The 22,785-nt window shown below is 39.7% G+C and overlaps 1 protein-coding gene across 1 annotated transcript in view; it reads right to left on the bottom strand.

The window, feature by feature from the left end:
• Window positions 1-13,822, bottom strand: part of agpat2 (1-acylglycerol-3-phosphate O-acyltransferase 2 (lysophosphatidic acid acyltransferase, beta)) — a 34,571-nt gene extending 20,749 nt beyond the window's left edge. Inside the window, exon 1 of the mRNA XM_061733808.1 lies at window positions 13,397-13,822. Within this exon, the coding sequence (XP_061589792.1) occupies window positions 13,397-13,590 (194 nt within the window). The 5' untranslated portion in view covers window positions 13,591-13,822. The remainder of the gene's footprint in view (window positions 1-13,396) is intronic.
• Window positions 13,823-22,785: the final 8,963 nt, after the last annotated feature.

The following is a 22,785-nucleotide window of genomic DNA, read 5'->3' as shown; positions in this document are numbered from 1 at the left end:
ATTCTTCTCAGCTTGGCACACCAACGACCATCAGCAAACGTGGGTTGGCAAAGAAACCTTCAAGATTGCTGATATCTGAACCAAGAGAGAAACAATGAACCAGGATAAGATTAGATGCTTCCAATCTGGTGCTTCTGGTATGTTTTCTGGTAATGATAAAAAATAAATAAAATGATATACAAGGTATACAATTATTCTGGGCCCAATAGACTTGTACTTATTAGTCCTAACTAAGAGAATCAAGTTGCTCTTATAAATATATTGCACTTGTAAATTGTCAATTCCTCTTGTGAAATAGAAAGTTAATTTTCTTTCTCTCCTCACACTTGTCTTTTGCTTAATTCACTTCTGCTGATAGGTGTGCTAACATGACTTCATTAGATACTAAAACTAGTAAACACTTGCAATGCATCAAGAATACTACTGCACATCATATCTTAAATGTATTGCAATTGCAATATCAATGGTGCAAAAACAAAGAAACAATTGCAATGAATGGTGAACTGATGTTTCCCAAATGACCTGTGCTCTAAATACCTACAATATATTTGACCAATCAGATTGCTGTCACTGTCAAAGATCCAAATTTAGATGCCAACTCACATGGAGGCTGCAGTGAGTGCTGTGATGACAGAAGGGAAAAAGACAATGAGAAATTCTTGGGCAAGATGTTGGGGTCAATTTCAGCTGTGGCTCAAAATACTTAAGCATATGTTAATATGTACCACACATATCGTCATAACAGATTACGACTATGATATACGTTTTCCTAAAAATAATACAGTCCTAATAAAGAATTGTTGTAAACTGAGAACTGACGTTGAATCCAATTCTGACCTTAAAAAAAAAAAAAAAAAGGTATGCCTCTTTCACAGGTTTGACACTTGTGTCTGAGGTCTTTATTTGATGTTTTGACCAAATGTGTCAGACATTTCGTAAAATGCAACAGCTCCATTTTCAAAATGCCTTTATATCTCAGTTTATGGTAGCTAGTTTTAAGGGGTGGACTCATGCAACCTGAGCCTGCCACTTTCCTTTACTTTTTAAATTGTTGCTTCACCTGTGGGCTTACAACTTTATAGACAAACAGAATGCAACAGGATTTGAACCTGTGCGTCTGTCTCCTTTGACCCTAGAGGTCATGTGAACTGATGCCTTCTAGCTTGCCAGTTACTAGCTCTGGCGGTAGTCAGAACACCTGTCTTTTTCAGGTTGGCCTAGACCCACCCAACACTGCCAGGGCCTCCACTGGAGCCCTAGATTATTCATCTATCCTCAGAAATGAGGATAGATGAATAATTTTATCATTATGAATATAAGAAAACATTAGTTTAACCTCATAGTTTAGCATGAACCAAGCTAGGCTAAAACAACCAGCCCATCACATAACCCTAACCCATTGCTGGGCTTGATCATTCTGCATTCTTCAGTTTCCACCAATATGGCTCCATTCAGAATCCTGAAAAATGGATTTCAAACAAACAGATTCCTCAGAAAACCAATGGATGACATCACAGAGGCTGTTGCCTTCTTCTGTCAGTGGTATAATGTTGAAACACATATGTTCACCATAGACTAATGCAAAAGGGAATGCTATCGAATTCAGCTATTCAAGATGCCAAAAATCGCTTTCTACCATCAAGTAATCATTCTTGTTGTGGGTCAGATAATAAATGAATTACTTTTTTACACTTATCAATTTGCTCAACAACACTCAATCTTAGCTTGGGCTTCATTTTTTATTTTTTCCAATTTTTCGTTTACACCGTGTCTTACTGCATGAGATGCGAGCGTCCGACTATCGCGTCGAGCTGCGTGACATCGGACGTTCTCTGTCCACATTGAAACCGTTAAACTCGCGGCCAGTTAGGACAGTCCAAAACAAAAAAAATAAAGCAATGGAATTGATTTTGTCGCTGAAGCTCGCTCGCATGGGACACGCTTTAATAGTGTCCCATGCTGCTCTTCTGCCCGGAGCGAGGCTTTGTGCCCTCCCCTGCTACACGTCATTCAAGCAGCCAATCAGCGCAGAGCCTCATTATCATAGCCTCCCCGCCCACTCAGAATCCCTCATAGAGAAGGAGGTTAAAAGCGGTAAAAATAAAGACATGGCCCAGAGGCTTAATTTCTGATATATGTAGAAAAAACAAGCTTTTGATTGTTTTTAAAACATTCAAGGCCTGTTTAAAATATACATTAAATGCCATAATAGGTCCCCTTTAACTATTTGTTTGTTAGTGTAATACTTTAAACCTATGAGGCGTGACTCAGGCATGAGAAGAATATTACAGGGCCTTGATAATCAGATGAAGGCTGAATTTCTCCTGTCATCCCTAAACCTACTGAACTAACAATTAATACACTAATGCCGAGCACAAACTCTGCTCAGTCACAAGCTCAAGGTCAGATGGTTTTCCAAGGCGGGACCGTGGCTGAGCAAGAGGTTACTTCATTCAGAAAAGCAAGACACTGAAAGTCAGGATTGCTCTACTATGAACCTAGTGACTAGGGTTGTCACGATACCAAATTTCTGTTTCGATACCGATACCAATATGTATTTCGATACTTTTCGATACTTTGATACTTTTTGTAAAAAGGTGGAACACTCTCAAATGTCCATATTTTCCTTTATTTTAAAGCAGACTTTGGGAACAATAACAACAATGAATAAAATAAATAATTGGCATGGGATATTAAAATGTTCAAACCTTTAGAACAGTGTGAACAAGTTAAATAAAGCAATGCCATTCAAATTAAAGTCACCATGTTAAATAAAATACTGTAGCAGCAAAAACTCCTGCTTCTGAGTGGGTGGTGTCACCCTCTCTGAGCCAGGAGCACTAGTCTTCTGTAATTGGGGGAGGGAGGGGGTACAGTATTTTAATTAACATGGTCATTTTAATTTAAATGCCATTGCTTTATTTTACTTGTTCTCATTGTTCAAAAGGTTTGTGTTTTGAAACTATAGGCCACATGAAACATTAAATGGGCATAACTAGAAAAATAAATTGAGGCTCATTCTATCATCTACAGGACAGGAAAATTAGAATATTGTGATTTTCTGTAATGCAATTACAAAAACAAAAATGTCATACATAAGGGATTCATTACAAATCAACTGAATAATGCAAGCCTTTTATTATTTTAATATTGCTGATCATGGCTTACACTTTAAGAAAACTAAAACTCAAATATCCTATCTCAAAAAATTAGAATATTCTGGGAATCTTAAACTGTAAGCCATAATCATCAATATTAAAATAATAAAAGGCTTGCAATATTTCAGTTGATTTGTAATAAATCCAGAATGTATGACATTTTTTTTTTTAATTGCATTACAGAAAATAAAGAACTTTATCACAATATTCTAATTTTCTGAGACAGTCCTTTAGGATAGGATTAGATATTGTAGGCTAATGGAATGTTTTACAAAAGTGTGTTTTAATATATAATATTAATTAATATAATTCATTGCCTTAATGGTTTATAATATATATGAAACATTAAATAATATTAAAATATAAAAAATATATTAAAGTTATATTATAGTCTGTGGAATTTATTTAAATATTTTAAGATTGTAATTTTTTTTTTTAAATATTTAAAAAATTGCATTTATTAACCATGGACATGTTTTAACTCTGTGTATGTAGGCTACTGTAGGTTTACTACGGGCTGGGAGAGGCTCTGTACTTCTTTAATTGACATGACAGTGCAGTGAACTGGTGAACAAAGTTATCAGCTGTCGTTCTTGACTGAAGTCGTGGAACAAGTCCGCGTGGTTGTCCTTTAAATGTTTGGACAAGTTTGAAGTGTTGCCTCCTTTTGCGAGACACACTTGTAGCAGCGCTTTCACTGCGGTTTGAACCCGAAATATTTCCACCGTACTTCGGGCCCCCATTTTGTCCACAAGTACGGGCTTTTCTGCAGCTGCCATCCCTATTTATTTCAACTTTATTTCAACCCGCTCTGTCTGTCTAATAACACGCGACTTCTCGTTTCTCTCTCCTCCGCATGCGAGTGGGAGGGGGAGGCGGCTCTGCTTCTGTAACTACGTCACACTCGCGGACCTTGCCGTGCTTAAAGAGACAGGCTCCAATTTACCAATTCGTTTGCATAGAAAAAATATATAAAAGTACCGTTTGTTTTTAAATGCTGGTATAGTACCGTTTTCAAAACTCTAGTACCGCGGTACTATACTGGTACCGGTATACCGTGCAACCCTACTAGTGACAAGTTAAAGCCCTTAGGAATACCAGTTCATTTCATAGCGGTATTGGTACAGGGGAACCACAAAAGGGTTATTCAATGAGATGTTAAGATTTCCATGATACAGGTAAATTATGCAATTATCCAGCTAACTCATGTTCATTTACAGAATCTCAGAAGTGAGAAGTTGAAACGCTGTTGCCATTTACTTTGCTATGAACAACATATTCTCATCAACAGTGGTAAACTTTCCCCAAATATGCCTCAACGCCCATTTGATTCTGATATATATCATTCCTAATCACCGATTATGATATCAAAAGGCCATTATTATTTTAGAATTGAATATACCGTAACTAAAAGTGCAAACACTGTGAAAAAAAAACTAAATTCTGTATTATCTTACCCTTCAAATAAGTTTAAAACAAGGCAGTATCAGCTTGTGATACTGACAATGGATCGCAAGTCCCGTCCGTAGCTTATTTAAAATAGAAGTGAGCTAATTATACTCTACCTCGTTTAATGATTTGAATCCAAAATAGGAAATCCAACTTGTAGATCTTTAATTTTTATTTCCTAGTAAGGCTGCAACTACCAGTCATTTTGGTAGACAGCAATATGTCAACTATTCGTTAAATTGGTTAATTAGTCTATTATTTCTACCATGCCCTCCTCGTGCTTCGGCACAATGCTCCAGAGCAATAACAGCTGTTTATCACAGCTAACAGACAACACAAATCTAGGGCACAGGCCACAGAAGATATGTAGATGATGGCTGGCGTCTCAAACTGGCCATTGCAGAGCAGCACACCTGCCGTCTGGCAATGCTGCAAGTTTCCACCTTTCATTCACCAGTTTCCCTCGTCACTGTTCATATGTTCTTCTCCAGTGAGCTATGTGCAACCTAGACTGCTGTCTACACTTCCTGTAGTTAATTACAACAAGTGAACATTGCCCTGCGACCTGCAAAGACTTTATATCCACATTTTACATGGTGCATTAATGCTAAAAACGTTGACTAATAATTGTAGTCCCTTTTCCCAGTCTGAAAGTTAGCTTTTCTCACTGAATGCACCATTAGTAGAAGAAGTTTTTCCATTCATTCGTTCACGTTCTATACACCTGCTTTATCTCGTTCAAGGTCATGTGGATCCTGAGGTTATCCCAGCTGTCACTGGGCAAGAGGTGGGCTACCACCTGGGTAGGTCGCTAGTAAATCACAAGAAACAAAATTAGTCGACCTCCAATGAAAATGTACATTCACTATTAAGCCTAACATGCCTTGAGAAGGTTACTCAAAAGAGTAAAACCAGGAACCTTTGAGTGTGATGTAACACTGCGAACCACCGCACCAATGTCCTGCCAAATAGCTTCCAGAAGCTATTTGACTGCATATTGGTACAAAAATACACTGGACATAAACTGAATATCCGGATGCTCCGGACATTCATTTGCTAGGTGGACATTCAGTTTTCAGATAAGTATTTGCTTTTTAAAGCCATCTGCGTTGCATAACTTGTATGACCTCTTGTGTATGACACCTGTACCTTTCCACAGAAAACATTTATTTCAATCTTCTGCATAAGCTCTGCATCCCATAAAAAAAATGTTTCAGCCAGCCCCATTTACATTGTTGGCGTCCAACCATAGTGTTACCGCCAAAGTGGCCAGCTGCCACAACTGGCTTGCAAAAACACAGTGCCTCATGTCACAGTTGTGTTAGTGTGACCTCAAAGGCAATATATTCTATAATATTTCACATAATCTTATTTATGTTTCCACAGTAGTTTGAAGTATTAAAGAAGAGTCACAACATACCCTTAAAAAAAAGTAGCAACTGTATGAAAAACTGTAAATTCAAAGCTGACACAGAAGCAATTACATGACTCCTTGTGATATTTTGAGCAAAGCATGTCATTGGTATTTCATGTAGACATCAGGAAATTGGGAGGACATAATACAATTTAAAAAGGATTAAAGGATAAGTCTAAAGTATAAATAAAGTAGAACAAATATGCCATAATCGGCTCGCCTTAATGAAAACTTAACTGCTCATACAAAAATTAGTACTAGTCCACCACTGGTGCTAGGCACCATTTCATAGTAAAGACTTGAGTTGATGAAATTATGAGCAAACTAGGCCTTTAAACTGTTGTGAAATCCAGCCTGTTCATGAAGGCCAGAGCCACACTCGGACCTAAAGCAGCCATTCATGTACATGTCAGGTTAGACTTCCTGTTTACATTAAAACACTGATCATTTTAGAAATTAACAAGAATGTTTCAGGAACGCACATGCCCTCATTTCAAAATCCCTTTTAAGCTCAGAGAAAATTCCTGAAAAAACTTAAAAGCTTTCAACTGAGCCTTCTATTTCTCAGCTCTTGAAAAAGATTTTCTTTTTTTGATGCAACTCCAGTTCAATCCTTTGTCCTGGTCATGCACAGGGAAGTGGGAAACAAGCATAGAGAGGATCAACATAAACCAAACAAACCTCTTGTTGCAACATGTGCATCCTTTTAGGCTTTAAGGGTGAAAGGATGTCACATCAGGTCAAAAGTTCGAGTTTCACTGATGCTTTTGACTGAATATATAAAAGCGTGTTGTGCCACACCACTTTACAGAGATATATGCAGGTCCTACTACTACTACTACTACTACGGTCATTTAGCAGACGCTTTTATCCAAAGCAACTTACATCTGAGACACACACTCCATGGAGCAACCCTCTGTACCTCTGTAGCCACTAGACTACACCTACCCGCCCCCCATGTCCTTTAAGTCATCTGCAAAAAAAAATTATATATATATATATATATATATATATATATATATATATATATATATATATATATATAAAAATCAGGTCAATCCCAGAATTCAGGCTTTGTATGTCAGCAAATGCCTTTGACAGACTCCTGTCTCTGTTGAATCACTGAGCTCTTTCCGCTAGGCGAAAAATTTGCTTTCAAAAATAAAAACCCAACAACCCTCAATTCACTTTCTGTTCAAGGTCTGACCCTGATGCAGTTGCTTTGTCGCAGTCAACAGGTCCAGATAACCTTTGAGCTGACAGAATGGTACACTGGCGCAACATGACACCACCACCGCACCGTGTCTGTGAAACAGTTATTCCTAGTGCACTGAGGCAGTAAAGTCCGCTGTCGCAACTGACAGGGGTGCCGTCAGCAGATCAAGGCCAAGCTAGGTTGAACAGAGAAAGGGCAACATAACTATTCAGTAACCCAAGTCTAATCAGTAGAAACTTGCCATCCGTCTCTTATGATTAATTATTGGAATGCAGTAATTTGTGTGCAGCAATCCACCCTCGATGACAAGCTTTCACCACAAAACTGAAAACCCCCCACAGCAAAGTGGACACTAAGAAATATCAAATAAAAGTATAAAATAACTAATGTCTATTAGTGCTGGAAAAAAAGGGGTAATAACTGTATTTTCCCCAACAATATGGCACTGGATTTATTCACCTGAGATATTACTGGGATTCATCACAGATATTGGACATGATATTGTCAAAATAACTGGACCAGCTAATGCATAAATGGGCCAGATCCTATTCACTTTAATTTTGTTTGCAACTTTTTTAAGTCCCATGTTAGCTTCACACAACTGCAGAGGCAATAGAAACTATGCAAACCCTTGGCGTTTTCTAGCATTCTTCATTAGCTCCTGTCTAGCCAAAGGCAGGTTTTCTTTAGTGCAGGTCTGGGGTCAATCTAGGAGGCTAAAACTGCTAACGGACTGAACTCCTCAGTTTTTTAAGCATTGTGTGTCCATTACTGTCGGTCCTGGCAGGATCCACTGACCTAGCAAAACTTAAGGTCACACTCTACCCAGTTTTGCAGTTTTTCCTGACTGCAGTACCTATCACCGTGCAGAGGTTTGCTTTGGTAGTGGTTGTCAAAATTTCCTACTGCACCAAAATGGGTGCTAATGAGGACACATACCAGCAGCCCTGTAGAAGTATCCGTGACTACTGTTAATTGAAACCCACAATTTAATCTATTTAAGAGATTTTTTTCAAAAAAATAAAATAAACGTATCTAATTAAACATTACTATATCCCGGTAACTGCATGTTGTAGTTTCCGGTAGTACCCTCATGTGGTACACTTGCTGAGCTGTGGAAGATGGCATAAGGCCATATCGCAGCCATATCTCAGATATATCTTGATAGATTTCCATGAAAAATACCTCAATGGAATCTTCACAGCTGATGGAAATCGACATTTCACAAATCCCTTTCACTTCAGGCCTTATCTAATGAAAACACAGAAAAGACTAAGTTTCCCAATGCTGGGTTGGTATTGCCTTGTTTTGCTTCTACTGCTGAGAGGGAATAAAATGATATGAGAAATAACACAGATTGATCACAAACACTTGTGATGACTTGAACCAAAGGGTGGATTTTCCATGGAATATGATTAATGATGTTGGGACATCAAAAATAAGACTATTAATAGAAATAGTCTGTGGAAAGAAGTTGTGTTTTGTTGATCTTCAGCAGCAAACTCAGTGAAGTATTTTTTGTTTCGGAAAACTATGACTTTACAGATTACAACCATTTCAATGATACTGGAGAATCCAGTATAAGCTTATTCAAAAAGCCCAGATATCAGAATAATGCATCCCTATTTCTTTTTTGTTAACCTTGTCTGCACACATTAATGGTTATAACCATGCTGGTAAAAACCTAAGGCATATATGTGCATTGTTTATATATATATATACAGGGATTAAAGCAAAAAAAATATTTTTGACTGAAAAAAAATTTTCACGCCAGTTCATATGCGGTTGCTTCCCAAAGGTTTCAAGTAAAAAAGTTAAAAGCTGTATTAGCCCTTCTGTTTTCTAATACAGCATTTAAGGTGTAATAAGACTTTTAACCAACACTATTTAAATACTCGAGACCAATAGCATTTTATAGGAGGAAGGTGTTTTTGAGCAGTTTTATTATTGTTAGTTTGCTTCTTTTTTTTTGTCCACATCAATTGGTCATTAAAGCCTTAGGCCTGTTCTCCTAGATCTGAGTCGACCTGGTAAACTGCACTTCTTCATCCAGTTGACCAGCTGCTCTGATGTCACTGCACTTGGCAAGGCTCTGGCCAAGGTGATGAAAGCATCCTGGACTGTTTCATGGACAATCAATGATGGTGTTAATGCAGACAAAGAGATGATGATGTTATTGTTGAGAAGAAGGTTTTTCTAAATCACATGGCGTCAACACCCCCGTGGGCCTTCGCAATGCTTTGTTTTAATTAAACAGTGGGATTCCCCTGGTCCGCACCAGTTCTAAGTCAGCTGCTAGGCGCCAGCCGAGGTGACAAGGCTTGCCACCCGTCCCTTGATATGCAGAAATGTTACGTAATTGCGAATTAAAAGTTGCGTTCCCTATTGAAACAATACGGACATATATTATGCTCTTATTTATTGATGTCAAAATCTACAGGTGAAGGTCGGAAAAGTTGAATATATCACAAAACTTCATTCGTAGTAAATTCAACTAAAGGTGAAACAAATATATTATTTCCCACTACATTTAAAGTAAGATACTTCAAGCCTTTGTTATAATTGTGGTGATTATGGCTCAGTTTATGAAAACCCCAAATAAAAAATCTCAAAAAATGTGAATATTTTATGAAATCAATAAAGAATTCAACCATCAAAATTATAACAAATAAAGGTTTAACATGTGTTGCTTTGTATGTATTGAGACTATGTAATATATTAGTTTCACCTTTTACATTTAAATAAATTTACACCATATTCTAATTTTCCAACCTTCACCTGTAGCTATATTCTACATCTGGGCTGATGTGAAAAAGCATAGCATAGGAGACTATTTCAGTTAGTTGTCTGTCTGTACAGTCGTGCAAGTTCAATGCTATTAAAGCACTTTAAACTTTAAATCAAAGCATTTAGTTTTTTCATATGAAATAAATACATTTCTATGCAGTTTAGACGTTGTGGGGATGTTGCCTTTTTTGGCGCCTGCGCTGCTGAAATCAGGCGTTCCTTATTTTTATTTCTGAAAGGTGGCAACCCGCGTTAACGGGTCCCCGACGGGCGCCGCAGCTGGGGAGATCCGCGAGAAGGACCCGGCGCCGCCGACCGCCGTTCCCGATCCCCCCCGCCTTCCACGCGGCGCCGGACACCGCCCCGCAGAAAGACCCCCGCCCGACGACGCGCGAACGCCGTCGGACAGAGGCCCCCCCGCGAGGCGGGCCGGACGACCGCGCCTCCGGCGGCGGGGAGAGGAGGGCGACGGGGCGACTGCTCCCCCAGCCGCGGCTCGAGCCCAGCCCCGCTTCGCACCCCAGCCCGACCGACCCAGCCTATCCCGAAGTTACCGCCTCCTCTGCTCTGATTGGCTAATCCAAGGCTCCGGCAGTTTTATTGGTTTACAACAGCGTCAGTTTAATGCCTAACATGATTTCATTGGATAGTCTAAAACTATACCACAACAAAACTCACGTGCAAAGTTTTTTTTTTTTTTTTTTTTTTTTTCCCCATTTTCCAATTGACGGAAATCCGTCCAGAGACGGAGAACTTTAATCCCTGTATATATATATATATATATATATATACACACACACACACACACACACAGTTTTTGGGGGGAGGGGGGTAACATCCGCTGCTAAACCAGGAAGCAAGAACACATGGAGGCACACGTCGAGCACTGGAAATCTGCAACAAAAACCACAAACGAAACACGAAACCAACACGGAACCGACCAAAACACAAGCAGCAACTGTCCCAAATCTCGAGATCCAATCACAACCTGAGCTAAGCTACCGCGATTAACTAACCCTAAAAACTACAGAGCAAGCATGCAGGTGAACAAGCCAATGTGTATGTCTGTGTATGTCTATGCGTGTGTGTGTGTGTGTGTGTGTGTGTATGTGTATATGTATATGTCTGTGTGGCTGTGTGTGTGTATGTTCCATGTGTATATGTATATGTCTGAGTGGCTGTATGTGTGTGTGTACGCGAGCGAGCGTGTATATCAGGGTTGTCGGACTCCAGTCCTCGAGGGCCGGTGTCCCTGCAGGTTTTAGATGTTTCCCTGCTTCATTGCACCATGATACAAGTGACTGTGTCATCAACAGAACTATCCAGACTTTGATGACAAGCTGGTGACGATGATTAATTAGAATCAGGTGTGTTAAAGCAGTGAAACATCTAAAAACATGCAGGACACCGGCTCTTCTGGGATTCAGTTTGACACCTGTGGTGTATATGTATGTGTGGCTATGTGTGTGTATATATCTGTATGGCTACGTGTATGTATATGTCTGGCCATGTGTATGTATGTATGCATGTATGTGTGTACGTAAGTGTGTGTATATATATCTATGTGGCTGTGTGTGTGTATGTGTGTGTATAATAGTCCTGTCAAAGCTCTACCTGAAGTGTATCTATAGTGGGGGAGGGAGGGGAGGCAACCCCGCCACCAGAGGCCGACAAGGAAGAAGCCGGAACCCAGGTCACCAGCAACCCCACAGAGGGCGAGAAGAGGGCGCGATTTTTTTCCTCTTTTTTCTTCTTTCACATCAAAGACAGCTTTTACTCCAGAGAACATTTTCAAAAAATACTGATGTTTTCTTTGAATATCGCTATACTCTTCTGACTTATCACACATCTTTAAAAACACCAGTACTGACAAAAAGTGATTAGAAATAAATATATATTCATACAACTGGACTCTACAATCATTTATTCTAGTAAATGGCTACATTGCTAGCCACGGGCATAGAAGATTTTTTATTCCAACAAAAACTTCAATCTTGCCTGTCTCTCCAAAGAGCTCAATAGCTCCAACTGTGGCCTCCCACAGCAGCATTGCATTAACACTGGACGGGTGGCGCATCTGATATGACTTTTGACAGAAACAATGCTCCCTCTTACACACGCAACCCACAATTCACTTCGGCAATGGTGAATGGACAGTGACGCTCAGGATGCTTTCATTGCGTACGTGTGAGCCTAACAGCAAGATTCATGACGAAAATGAGACGTTTATCATTTTTGTTGGTATAGTTTTATTTTCTTTTATGGAGGCACAGATAATATGCTTATTTATACTCAACGTTTGGAGACAGACGTACCCTTTGGTCCGTATCTTGCGTTGATTTTGCATGTCCTCAAGGTACGAATGAATACATTACAAGAAAGATACAACTCAAGTTATGAGGGCAGCACTGAGTCAATCTTTAAACTAAATGCAAGTAAAAGGACAAACAAACCTGGTGAACATCCTGAAGAAATGAAAACTACATTCACTGTCAATTTTGTGCATGTGTGTTTATATGTTGACTTTTGTTCACACCACTACAATCACATTTGTTGACATCAACAGTTGCCTTGTCACTACGTGTTCAAACTGGCAACAAAATGGTTAAAAATCCTGAAAATGATTAAATATGTTCATGTTGTCATTTTGAGCAGAGCTGATGTGATCTAAGAGATTTCAGCAGAAAAAATAATGATGCATGATGGTTATAGTATTTTTGTTGTCGCAGTATATACATTTATGGCTCCAGGCTCCACAGAGGGTGTAAAACTTTAAATCCCTCACCGACTGAATGACTGATTTTTGTTTTTTTACATATCCTTGTCTCCAATCACCTCTGCATTTAATCTAATAAAACGACTTTTTTCTATTTTTATTTAAATGAATAAAAGGTATTCATACTGGCATTTAAAGCGTTAAAAATCCTGAAAATTATGGACTATTTGATTGAGATTTGAACAGAACTGAAGTGGTCAGAGATTCATGCCAAGAAAAGAAGAATATTATTAATGCATGCCGATTTTACAGCAGTAGTTTGTGCATGTATATTTTGGCATTTGGAGATTTCCAGAGGGTAGTAAATTATCAGGATCCACTATGTTAAAAATGCAAAACACCAAAATAAACATTGCAAAACAGATTTAGCAGCATAGGCTTCGTCAACACATACCTAATGCCAACACGTCAAGGGGGCTAATGTGGCACATGAGTGATTAAACATGCATGGGGTGTCATTTCTTTATTTGGTTACCATAAAACGAAGTTAATACTCGCATATAACGGGGTTCCCCCTCACGTTCCTGCAGATAAGTGTGGTGTGGATGTTGAATGTGGCCAGCTGATGCTGCTAGGCGGCTAACGGGCTAAGTCACCTCATGTTCCGGACGTCTCTGCCGCCGCTCCGCACCAGGCACATGGGGATGGCCAGCAGGGCCAGCAGCATCATCCAGGCCACGTAGAAGAACTTTTTGAAGTAGAAAACAAACGTGCTGCTGCTCCACAGCAGCAGCGGCAGCAGCAGCAGCGGCAGCAGCAGCAGAGGAGGAGCCGTGCACAGCGCCTCCATAGCGGACCAACTCACGCCGGCGGGGCGGCAGCACTCGCGGGGCGGATGCCGGGATGCCGGGATGCCGGCTACGGTGCGAGGGGGAAGGGACGCTGCAGCTCCGCGGCCCCGACGAACATTACACAACCGAGAGAGTCCTCCTTTGACGTTTGATACGAGTCCGGCGCCTGCAGCGGCTTCGTGTGGCTGCACAAAATGAACATCTGTTGCTAAATGGCATCATGAGGTGGAGTCATGTCGTCATCATCGTCGCCGCGCCCCCCATATTTCCGGTTGTTTCACCACCACGTGTCAAACAGTCAGATGTCACCACTTATTTGATAATTTTACATCTGGATTGCGACTAGCAGGGGCGTCAATTGGGTATGGCAAGGTATGGCAGCCGCCACACCTTGGCTTCAAGGGAAAATGTAAATGTTTGTTTTTTAAATACATTTATGGAATTACTCTGTGTCTATTTGTATTGATTATTCTATTACTTTATACATATAGAATAACTACAAATGCAAATCAGAACAACATGATTGATTTCACTAGTTATTATACACTGCAAAAACTGAAAATCTTAACAAGAATATTTGTCTAATTTCTAGTTAAAATGTCTAATTTTTAGTAAAAAAAAATCTCATATCATTTAAGACAAGACTCAAAAACAACCATTCTCACCTGTTTCAAGTAGATTTTCACTTAAAATAAGTGGAAAAATCTGCCAGTAGAACAAGATTTTTTTGCTTGTAATGAGAAGATGAATTTTGTCCCACTGGCAGATTTTTCTATTTATTTCAAGTGAAAATTTACTTGAAACAGGTGAAAATTGTCAAATTAGTTATTTTTTTCTGGTGATGACTCTTGTTTTAAGTGTAATGAGATTTTTTGACTAAAAATTAGACATTTTAACTAGAAATAAGACAAATATTCCTGGTAAGATTTTGAGTTTTTACAGTGAGCGAGACTGCATTTGAAAAAGTTCCAATTTTCTTGACCACACAGATAAGCTACATAGCAGACTTCTGTGATGAGTATTTGCTGGACGTGTTGATTGATACTCTAGTTAAGTTCTGTGACTCGTAACCTTGCCATACCTTAGCCTCGACTGAATTGACGCCACTGGCGACTAGGGTTGCTAACTCGGCTGGATTATCCACATACTGTTATTATATGGTATATATAATAATATAATGAATGTGCCCCAAAGCGTCACTGCACATGAAGGTGTTGGAGGACGTAGGCAGATCCAAGAGCGCTTTTAGGGCCGCTGGGGTGTTTGGTGACTTGTACAAGGTGATATACAACCAGCATTGGAAACATACCGGTATTCCACTGTCGATGGCTGAACACAATAGAGGTTCTAAAAAAACATCAGTTTCTGTTTTCATAACGACTTTTGTTACCGGTTCAATTTACTTAGAAAAAGAGTCGACCAGGTGCTCGTTAGGGTGTGACCGCTGTAAAAGGGTGCTCTTGGATCGGACCCGGGAGACAATGTGGAAAAATAAAAGCTAAAGATCCAGGTACTCCAGACGAGGTGGATAAAAAGATTTTTAAAAAAGCCTTCATTAGAAGAGGGCTGCCAACATGTTTCGGCCTATCTGGCCTTCATCAGGGCAAAAGCAATACAGAGGAAAGGAACCCATATAAATAACCACAGGTGTGGTAATGAGCACAGGTGAAAACAATCACTCATCAAGGAGAAAACACAGGTGAACCATATAGCAACATTTTAAGGTGGTATGGGGAGTTAAACTCATCACAAGCAATAATCATTGAATCTTTTTATCCACCTCGTCTCAAGTGCCTGGTTCAATTTACTTGATTGTTTTTTTTGGGAGGGTTTTGTTTTTAAAGCTGTTTATCGTTTATATATATATATATATATATATATATATATATATATATATATATATATATCCGACTCCATATATCCGATTATCCATATATCCATATACACATATATGCTGTTCCCTACCTTCACATCAGCTCATTCAGTAGGCCTGTTTGATTGTTTAGTCATAGGCTATGCTATAATAGGTGTAGTCCTCAGACAGGCCATATGGAAATGATGATAGTTAACATGTGGTGTTACATTGGCATGTGAGTTGCATTCTGATCTAGACTGGATTATCCATATACTGAACCAGGCGAGCGCCCAGGGGCACCAGCCAATGAGGGGGCACCAAATCAAATGACTAACTGGATCATATATGTCATATTTTGTTATTTTCTCTATATATTTGCAGAAAGAGGAGCAAACAGGTACAGTGGTAACCAGTGATATAATAAAAATACATGAAAATAATAATAATAATAAAAATAATAAAATTGAGTGAGTGTGCTGTCCCCTACCTTCACATCAGCTCATTCATAGGCCTGTTTGATTGTTTAGTCATATGCTGTAATATAATAGTTTTGCATGTAGTCCTCAGACAGGTCATATATGATGGAAATGATGATAATGATGACACATGGTGTTACATTGGCCTGTGAGTTGCATTCTGATCAGTGTAGTATGGCGTTTGTAGACTCATGTCTATCTGTGGTGTTACTCTTAGTTGGTTGCTTGTCTTACATTTATTTGTTTGTTATTTTTTTTATTATTTTTTTTATATGTTTTTATTTGTTATTTTACTGTAAAATGTGGGAGGAGGGGGGCACTTCAAGTGTGGTCACCCAGGGGTAGCACACTGAATTAATCCGGGTCTGGTTGCCAACTCCCTGAAAAATAAATAAGGGACACCTCATCTGCAGGGCCGGCCAACCCGATTGCCTTCACCCTTCCTGGCCTGGTGAATTTTTTTAGCCCCTTTTTTTGTGAGTGAAACGATTTTTTAACTATTTGACTCGAACCTGAATTGAATTAGATGCATATTTTTGAATGCCATGAACACATGGAAAACAAATTATTATCCGGCAATTCACTTTAATACAAAAAAAACAAAATGAACTGAATAAAATCCTAAAAGTACCTTTCTTAAACAGAAACCTGTCCTGCTTAACTTAAAAGTGTATACATTAATATAAAACAATTGAAAGAAAGCAGAACATCCATTCTGTAATAGTGAACATTTTTAGTGCAATAACAAAAGTGCAAACAGAAAGTCTGTAGAAAAAAACTTGTAAACATATTTGTGCCTCAGAGGCCATGACTGTAGGCTACAGTTGTACTAAAACAGAAAAAAAACAACAATTTATGAACTCAACAGCTCAATGCCATTTTCCATTGGTATTTTATGACTATATTTTGACTCTGACAGTAATACGGGACAAAGGGCTTCCCTTTTCAGCTCAATGCAGGAGGCGCACTTTAGTTTATAAATACCTTTAGTTTATAAATACGGTGCAATTCCGTTTTTCAAGGTTCGGTTGGTAACCCTAATTGTGACCCGACGACATAACTGTGAAATCCTTCAGTTGAGATGTTTCAGGAACACCTCTTTGGTTTTTCTCCTCAAATAAATGGCCTCACTCTCTCCTCTGGGTGATCCTCGGCATTAGGCCAATTTGAAAGCAGATGAAAGCACACCCTGTATAAATGGATTAGGGGTGATAATCCAGCTCTTTGCTATAATCTGACACTGTCCAGCAGGCTTCACAGTGAAGTTTGGGTTATGTTGAAGAGCTCAGCTTGATATAATTTCAGAGATTAGGATCGATGAGTAATTAATCCATATGTAATACTGTTCGTGGAGTTATCTGAATCACTAGATGCCTCTAAATTTAAAAATAAAATTATGTTTATTATGGCGTGATCTGTTGGTTTCCTTAGCTAGGCAGTTATTATTTTATTGACTTTGTGTTAATCGGACTAAATTGGAATGAGTTTTGTATATTTGGTGCTATATAAATAAAGCAGTGTTTAAATGAATTGTGAAGAGGTTGTGGCAGGGCTGTTTTGAGCTTTTTGGGGGACTGGGAGGACTCTGTATTGGAGTTGTTATTCTGTAAAACTACAATTTAACTGGGGGCGTGGGGCGTGGTTGTTGCAACTGTGGAAATGCACTGATTATTCAACAGGATGGATTTGTAAATGTGAAGTTTGTGTTAAAACCAAGAAAACAAAACCAACCCTGTGAGCAAACATAAATCCTGCTGAGGCTTGTTCAGATGTTACAGCCATTTGAGGGAATGCAGTGTTGCGCAGAAGAAAGGTGGTGTTTCTAGGGTTAAAAGGGGTGAGGGGCTTTAATAATTTACAAATTATCAGGAATATTGTCACAGTTTCACAGTGTAGGATAGGTTTTTTTTACTGTTTAACTCACTCCCCTGTTTTTCCAGATCCTGCCACCCTAATCAGCCAGAGATCCACTCATTCCCTTCACCTGTGCTTCCCCACCCAGCTCCACACCTGGTTTCCCTCATCAGCAGTTCCCCTCATATACCGGCCCATTTCCACCTTCTAGTTTGCCAGATTGTCATGTGCTTTTGCCTCGCTTTCCAGCCTTCCTGATTTCTGTCCTGTTCCTGCCTGCCTGCCTGCCTGTCTTTGACCCTGCCTGATTCTTGGTTTATGGATTTTTGCCTGCCCGTTTTGGTTTTGTTTGCCTGATCTGCCTGACTACCCGGTTTGACCCCTGCCTGCCTTTTGACAAAGATTAAAGCCTCTTGGACTCTGATCCTGCCTGGTGTTGTGCATTTGGGTTCTCTGTCCTGTCTGAGCCGTGACAAATATACATGAATCGTAATAATCTTACAAATCTGCATTTTTTAAAATGTATTCTTATTTTTTGTCTGCATATATATTAATAGTTAATACCATGTTGGTAAGAACCTAAGGCATATATATGTGCATCTGATAACATCACCCCTGTTCTCACCCAACTTCACTGGCTCCAGGTACAACACCGCATCCACTACAAAAACCTCCTCCTCACTTACAAAACTCTCCACCATCTTGCCCCCACTTACCTCTCTGACCTCCTCCAAGAATACAGCCCTGCACCCTCCGCTCAAACTCTGCTGGACTACTCACCATCCCCACATCACGCCTCAGTACCATGGGTGCCCAAGCCTTTTTTCAGCTCTTTTATCTTTTCTTTTCGTAGACTGCTACCTGCAGGAAAGTCCCGTGAAAAGTTGCTGTGGACTTTGGTGAAATGGCGCTTACACTTTTTACTGACCGACACGCTAGCACCGCAGATCAGACACACACACTTGTCGTTAACATTGGTAAAACAAAACTCTGTTTCCCATTCTTCATGGAAGTAATATGCTTTTTGCCTCTTATTCGTATGAGTTCCTCCCGCCGCCATGCCTGCTGTCCATCTCTCATCCCCACTGACACAAAGTTTGACAGCAGCGCAACGTTTGATTGACAACTAATTGGCAAATAATCACTAAATGAGCCTACTGAGCATGTGCAGCGGCTCCCTGCAGCCTGTTTCTGCTGCGCGTCAGGATGAATGAGACGTGTCGAGCCACCGTGCCACTAAATTTCACGGAGACCGAGATCGAGATGTTGTGGATGAGGTGGAGGACAGGAAAACAACATTATTTGGTGGTCACAGTAAAAGTAGAAAAAGTATATGAATAGTATAAAATAAAGCGAGTGAGTGGCAGCACGTCGTTGCTACGGTAAACGCCATGAGTGCCACGGACAGATGGTGCAGAAAAAAAAAAAGAAGTGGTGTGATTTGAAGGTGGAAGCCAACAGATACGGAGCCCCTAAATGGACACGGATTTTTCTTATATACAGGTATATATCATGAGTTTTACATGCGCACGTGAAACCTTTAAGGCTGATTTATGGTTCTGCGTTACACCAACGCAGAGCCTACGGCGTAGTTGCGCGTCGCTACGTTCTCTACGCCGTAGGCTCTGCGTTGTTTTAACGCGGAACCATAAGTTAAGCTTACGCGCACAGGTATGTTCTGTCCTCAGTCACTCTAAAGTTGGAAGCGGTGGGTGACGAGGAGGTTCCCGGCGTATCCATAAATGAACATAAATTTAAATAAAATGGCTCCTGTTTGCACTGATTTATCAGTTATCTGGAGTATTATCCCTTTGATCTATGTCACGTCTTGGGGTAAGGTGTGGACCCAAACGCAGGAGAGCAGGAGGCGGGAGTCGGCAAAAAATAGGATTTATTTAACAAAAGGGAAAAACAAAGCGCTGCATGGCAGGATCAAAACAAACTAAAGGGGTCAAAAAACTTGGGGGAGGAAGAACGTGGCAGGAAACATGAGGAACAAAACAGTACGGTCCGACAGGGAACAAGGGAATGACAAGACCAGATATACACAGGGGATAACGAGACATGACGAGACACAGGTGCAGACAATCAGGGCAGATGGGACACAGGCGGGGCAAAACAGAAACTGAAAGCTGGGGGGAATGTCAAACCTTGACAATCCATGTTGTCTTTTCATATGTATACTAATTAAAAACAAATCTCACCTGTAGTCAAAGAATAAAACCTAGGTATTGTACCAATATTTAGTCAACAAATGAAATCAAAATCCAAATGGTAATGATATCATGTGGGTAATATTAAGTACCCCCTTGGGTACATAAAAAAGAAAGAATAAATAACACGGAAAAGTATTACTTGTTTGTGAGGCTTGCAAATAAAATTATTTTTTATGAAAGCGTAAAGTTGACAAAAACTAGATTCAAAAATGGCCATAGCCAGCTGTCCTATGGAAAGATGAGACCAAAATGGATTCATGTTTGCAGTTTATGGAGAAACCCAATCACAGTATTTCAGCAGAAACACCTCATGCCCATGGTAGGAGGAATGAGGATGTAGGGGATGTTTTGCAGCCACGGGGCCCAAGCACCTCACAGTCAATGAGCTGAGCACCAGCAATCCTATACCAGAATAGATTTAAAAATAAATAAATAAGCAAATGTCCTAAAAAACTGCAGGAAACCTCCATCCATCCATCCATCCATCCATCCATCCATTATGCACTTCCTCTTATCCAAGGTCTGGTCACGGGAAGGCAGCAGCATAAGCAGCCACCCCCTCCAGCTGTTCTGGGGGGATACTAAGCGTTCCCAGACAAGCCGATGGTGACAAATTTTAGCGAAATATCCTTGATAATGATGTAATAAATGGATAAAATCACACTTCAAATTATTGCTACTAAAGGCAGATCTACAAGCTATTGAATCATGGGAGTAGTTAGCATGATTTTTTTTTCTCAACCTGCGATTTTTATTCCCAAAACACTTTTACTGATTATGTACAGGGACGGACTGGCCATCTGTGTGATCTGGAGAATCACAGAACGGCCGGTACTCCAGGACGGCCGGTGGCCGGCCACAGTGTTAGGGCTCGTCCAGGCGGGGCTTTATAAATATATGGGCTTTATAAATTTATTAAATATATGAGCGTGGAGTCGGCGTGGTGAGGAGCTACGCGGCGAACAGTGATTCGCGCTGTGAAGCCTGATTTATGGTCCCGCGTTAAATCGATGCAGAGCCTACGGCGTAGGGTACGCGGCGACGGGCGCCGTAGGGTGCGCGTACCGCGTACCCTACGGCGTAGGCTCTGCGTCGATTTAACGCGGAACCATAAATCAGCCTTAAACCACACCTGCAGCTCGTCAGCTCATCAGAGAGCGGGGCTGCGAGTTGTTCATTGCTGGTTCGTTTTGTTAACTCTGTGAGCTTTGTTGGTTTGTTTGTTAGTTTGCTGGGGGTTTTTTTTCCTCTCTGAGGAAAAAAAATGATTTTTAAGTTATTTGTGAAGAAGTTCTGAGTTCGCTGTGGGAGTTTTTTTGTGTTTTCTATTAAACTACGCCTCGTTTTGGCTAAAGTTTAACCCGGTTTGGTGTCGTGTGATTGGGATCAGAGAACGACCCATAACACTCGTGTGTACAGACATGTGTAGACGTGTTAAAGAGGTTGTTTTCTTTATTGTTGTAATCTGTGCTTTAAATAAATAAAAATAAAAAAATGTAATCTGTGCTTTAAATAAATATGACATTGTTTATTATAAAACAGACTGATTTATTGCTGTAGTTGAAAAATACATGAGAACAAGACCTTGAAAAAATAATCGCATATTAAATCGCAATTGCAATATTGAGGAAAAAAAATCGCAATTAGATTATTTTCAAAAATCGTTCAGCCCTAGTTTTACGTCTCATGTATTCATTCACACACGCATTAATATACTTGGGAAACAGTTAGGCACCAAATATAATATATTTAATTTTCTCAGATGGCAAAAATAAGAACTTTATTGATCCCACATAGGAGTAATTCATGTTGTATCAGCTATAGAGAACAAGGTAGTGCCGAAAAACAATATATATCACCCCTCATAAAAATAAGAAAAATAGAGAAACATATTTTCTCATCAACAAAACATATTTAAAATTTTCCAAGTAACAAAATAACATATTTGAACCATTTTTCGGACAATAAAATAACATTTGAATAATTTTTCAGACAATTAAATAACATGTTTTGTTGATGAGAAAATATGTTTCTCTGTTTTTCTTTTGTGAGGGGGGAGCACACAGTCACAAGAACACCAAGCTTATGACCACAGAGAAAGACATCCTCATGTCCCTTGACAATGACAGAGTTGCAGAAAAAAGTGACCTGTTGAAGAAACTCCTTATCCCCAAACATTGAGAAAAATGGCATTGCTGGTTTGTTTTTTTAGGTTAGTATGAAGTCAACCTTCATTTCTATGTGAGTATTCAAGTTAAACTGTATATTTACAGCCTCTTTACATTGTGATTTACCATAACTCATACAGTGTTGTGTATTTATAGATACCTGTTTTGTATTGGTTCAACCAGAGGGACTGCAGTGAGACCTTCATTTCAATTTTTTGGATGGTATAGTATCATGAGCCACAATTAAGTATTATGACACTCATGCCAGGCGTTATTGTTGTTGTTTTTGTTGAGTTTCCGCGCGTCGATTGCTTTGGGCTGGGCCTAGTCAAAGTCCAGGGCCGTTTTTTAGTCCCAGTCCGTCCCTGATTATGTATTTCCGAGATGTTGTATGTATTGATGTATATGAATATATGTGCATTTGTAAGACATTTTTGTAAGTAGGCTATATGTAAGTTAATGAATGCCTCTTTATCTTTGTTATAAATCAAGGGGAAAATAAAGGGGACAGAAAAACATACACGCTCAAACATGCCTACGGGCAATTTAGAATCATCAATTAACTTGACATATAGGTTTTTCGACTGCGGGAGGAAACTGGAGTACCTGGAGAGAGCCAACACCG

The sequence above is a fragment of the Cololabis saira genome, chromosome 11, assembly GCF_033807715.1.
Source record: "Cololabis saira isolate AMF1-May2022 chromosome 11, fColSai1.1, whole genome shotgun sequence".
NCBI lineage: Eukaryota > Metazoa > Chordata > Actinopteri > Beloniformes > Belonidae > Cololabis > Cololabis saira.
The sequence above is the reverse complement of the archived record's forward strand: the minus strand, read 5'-3'. Positions and strand labels throughout refer to the sequence as shown.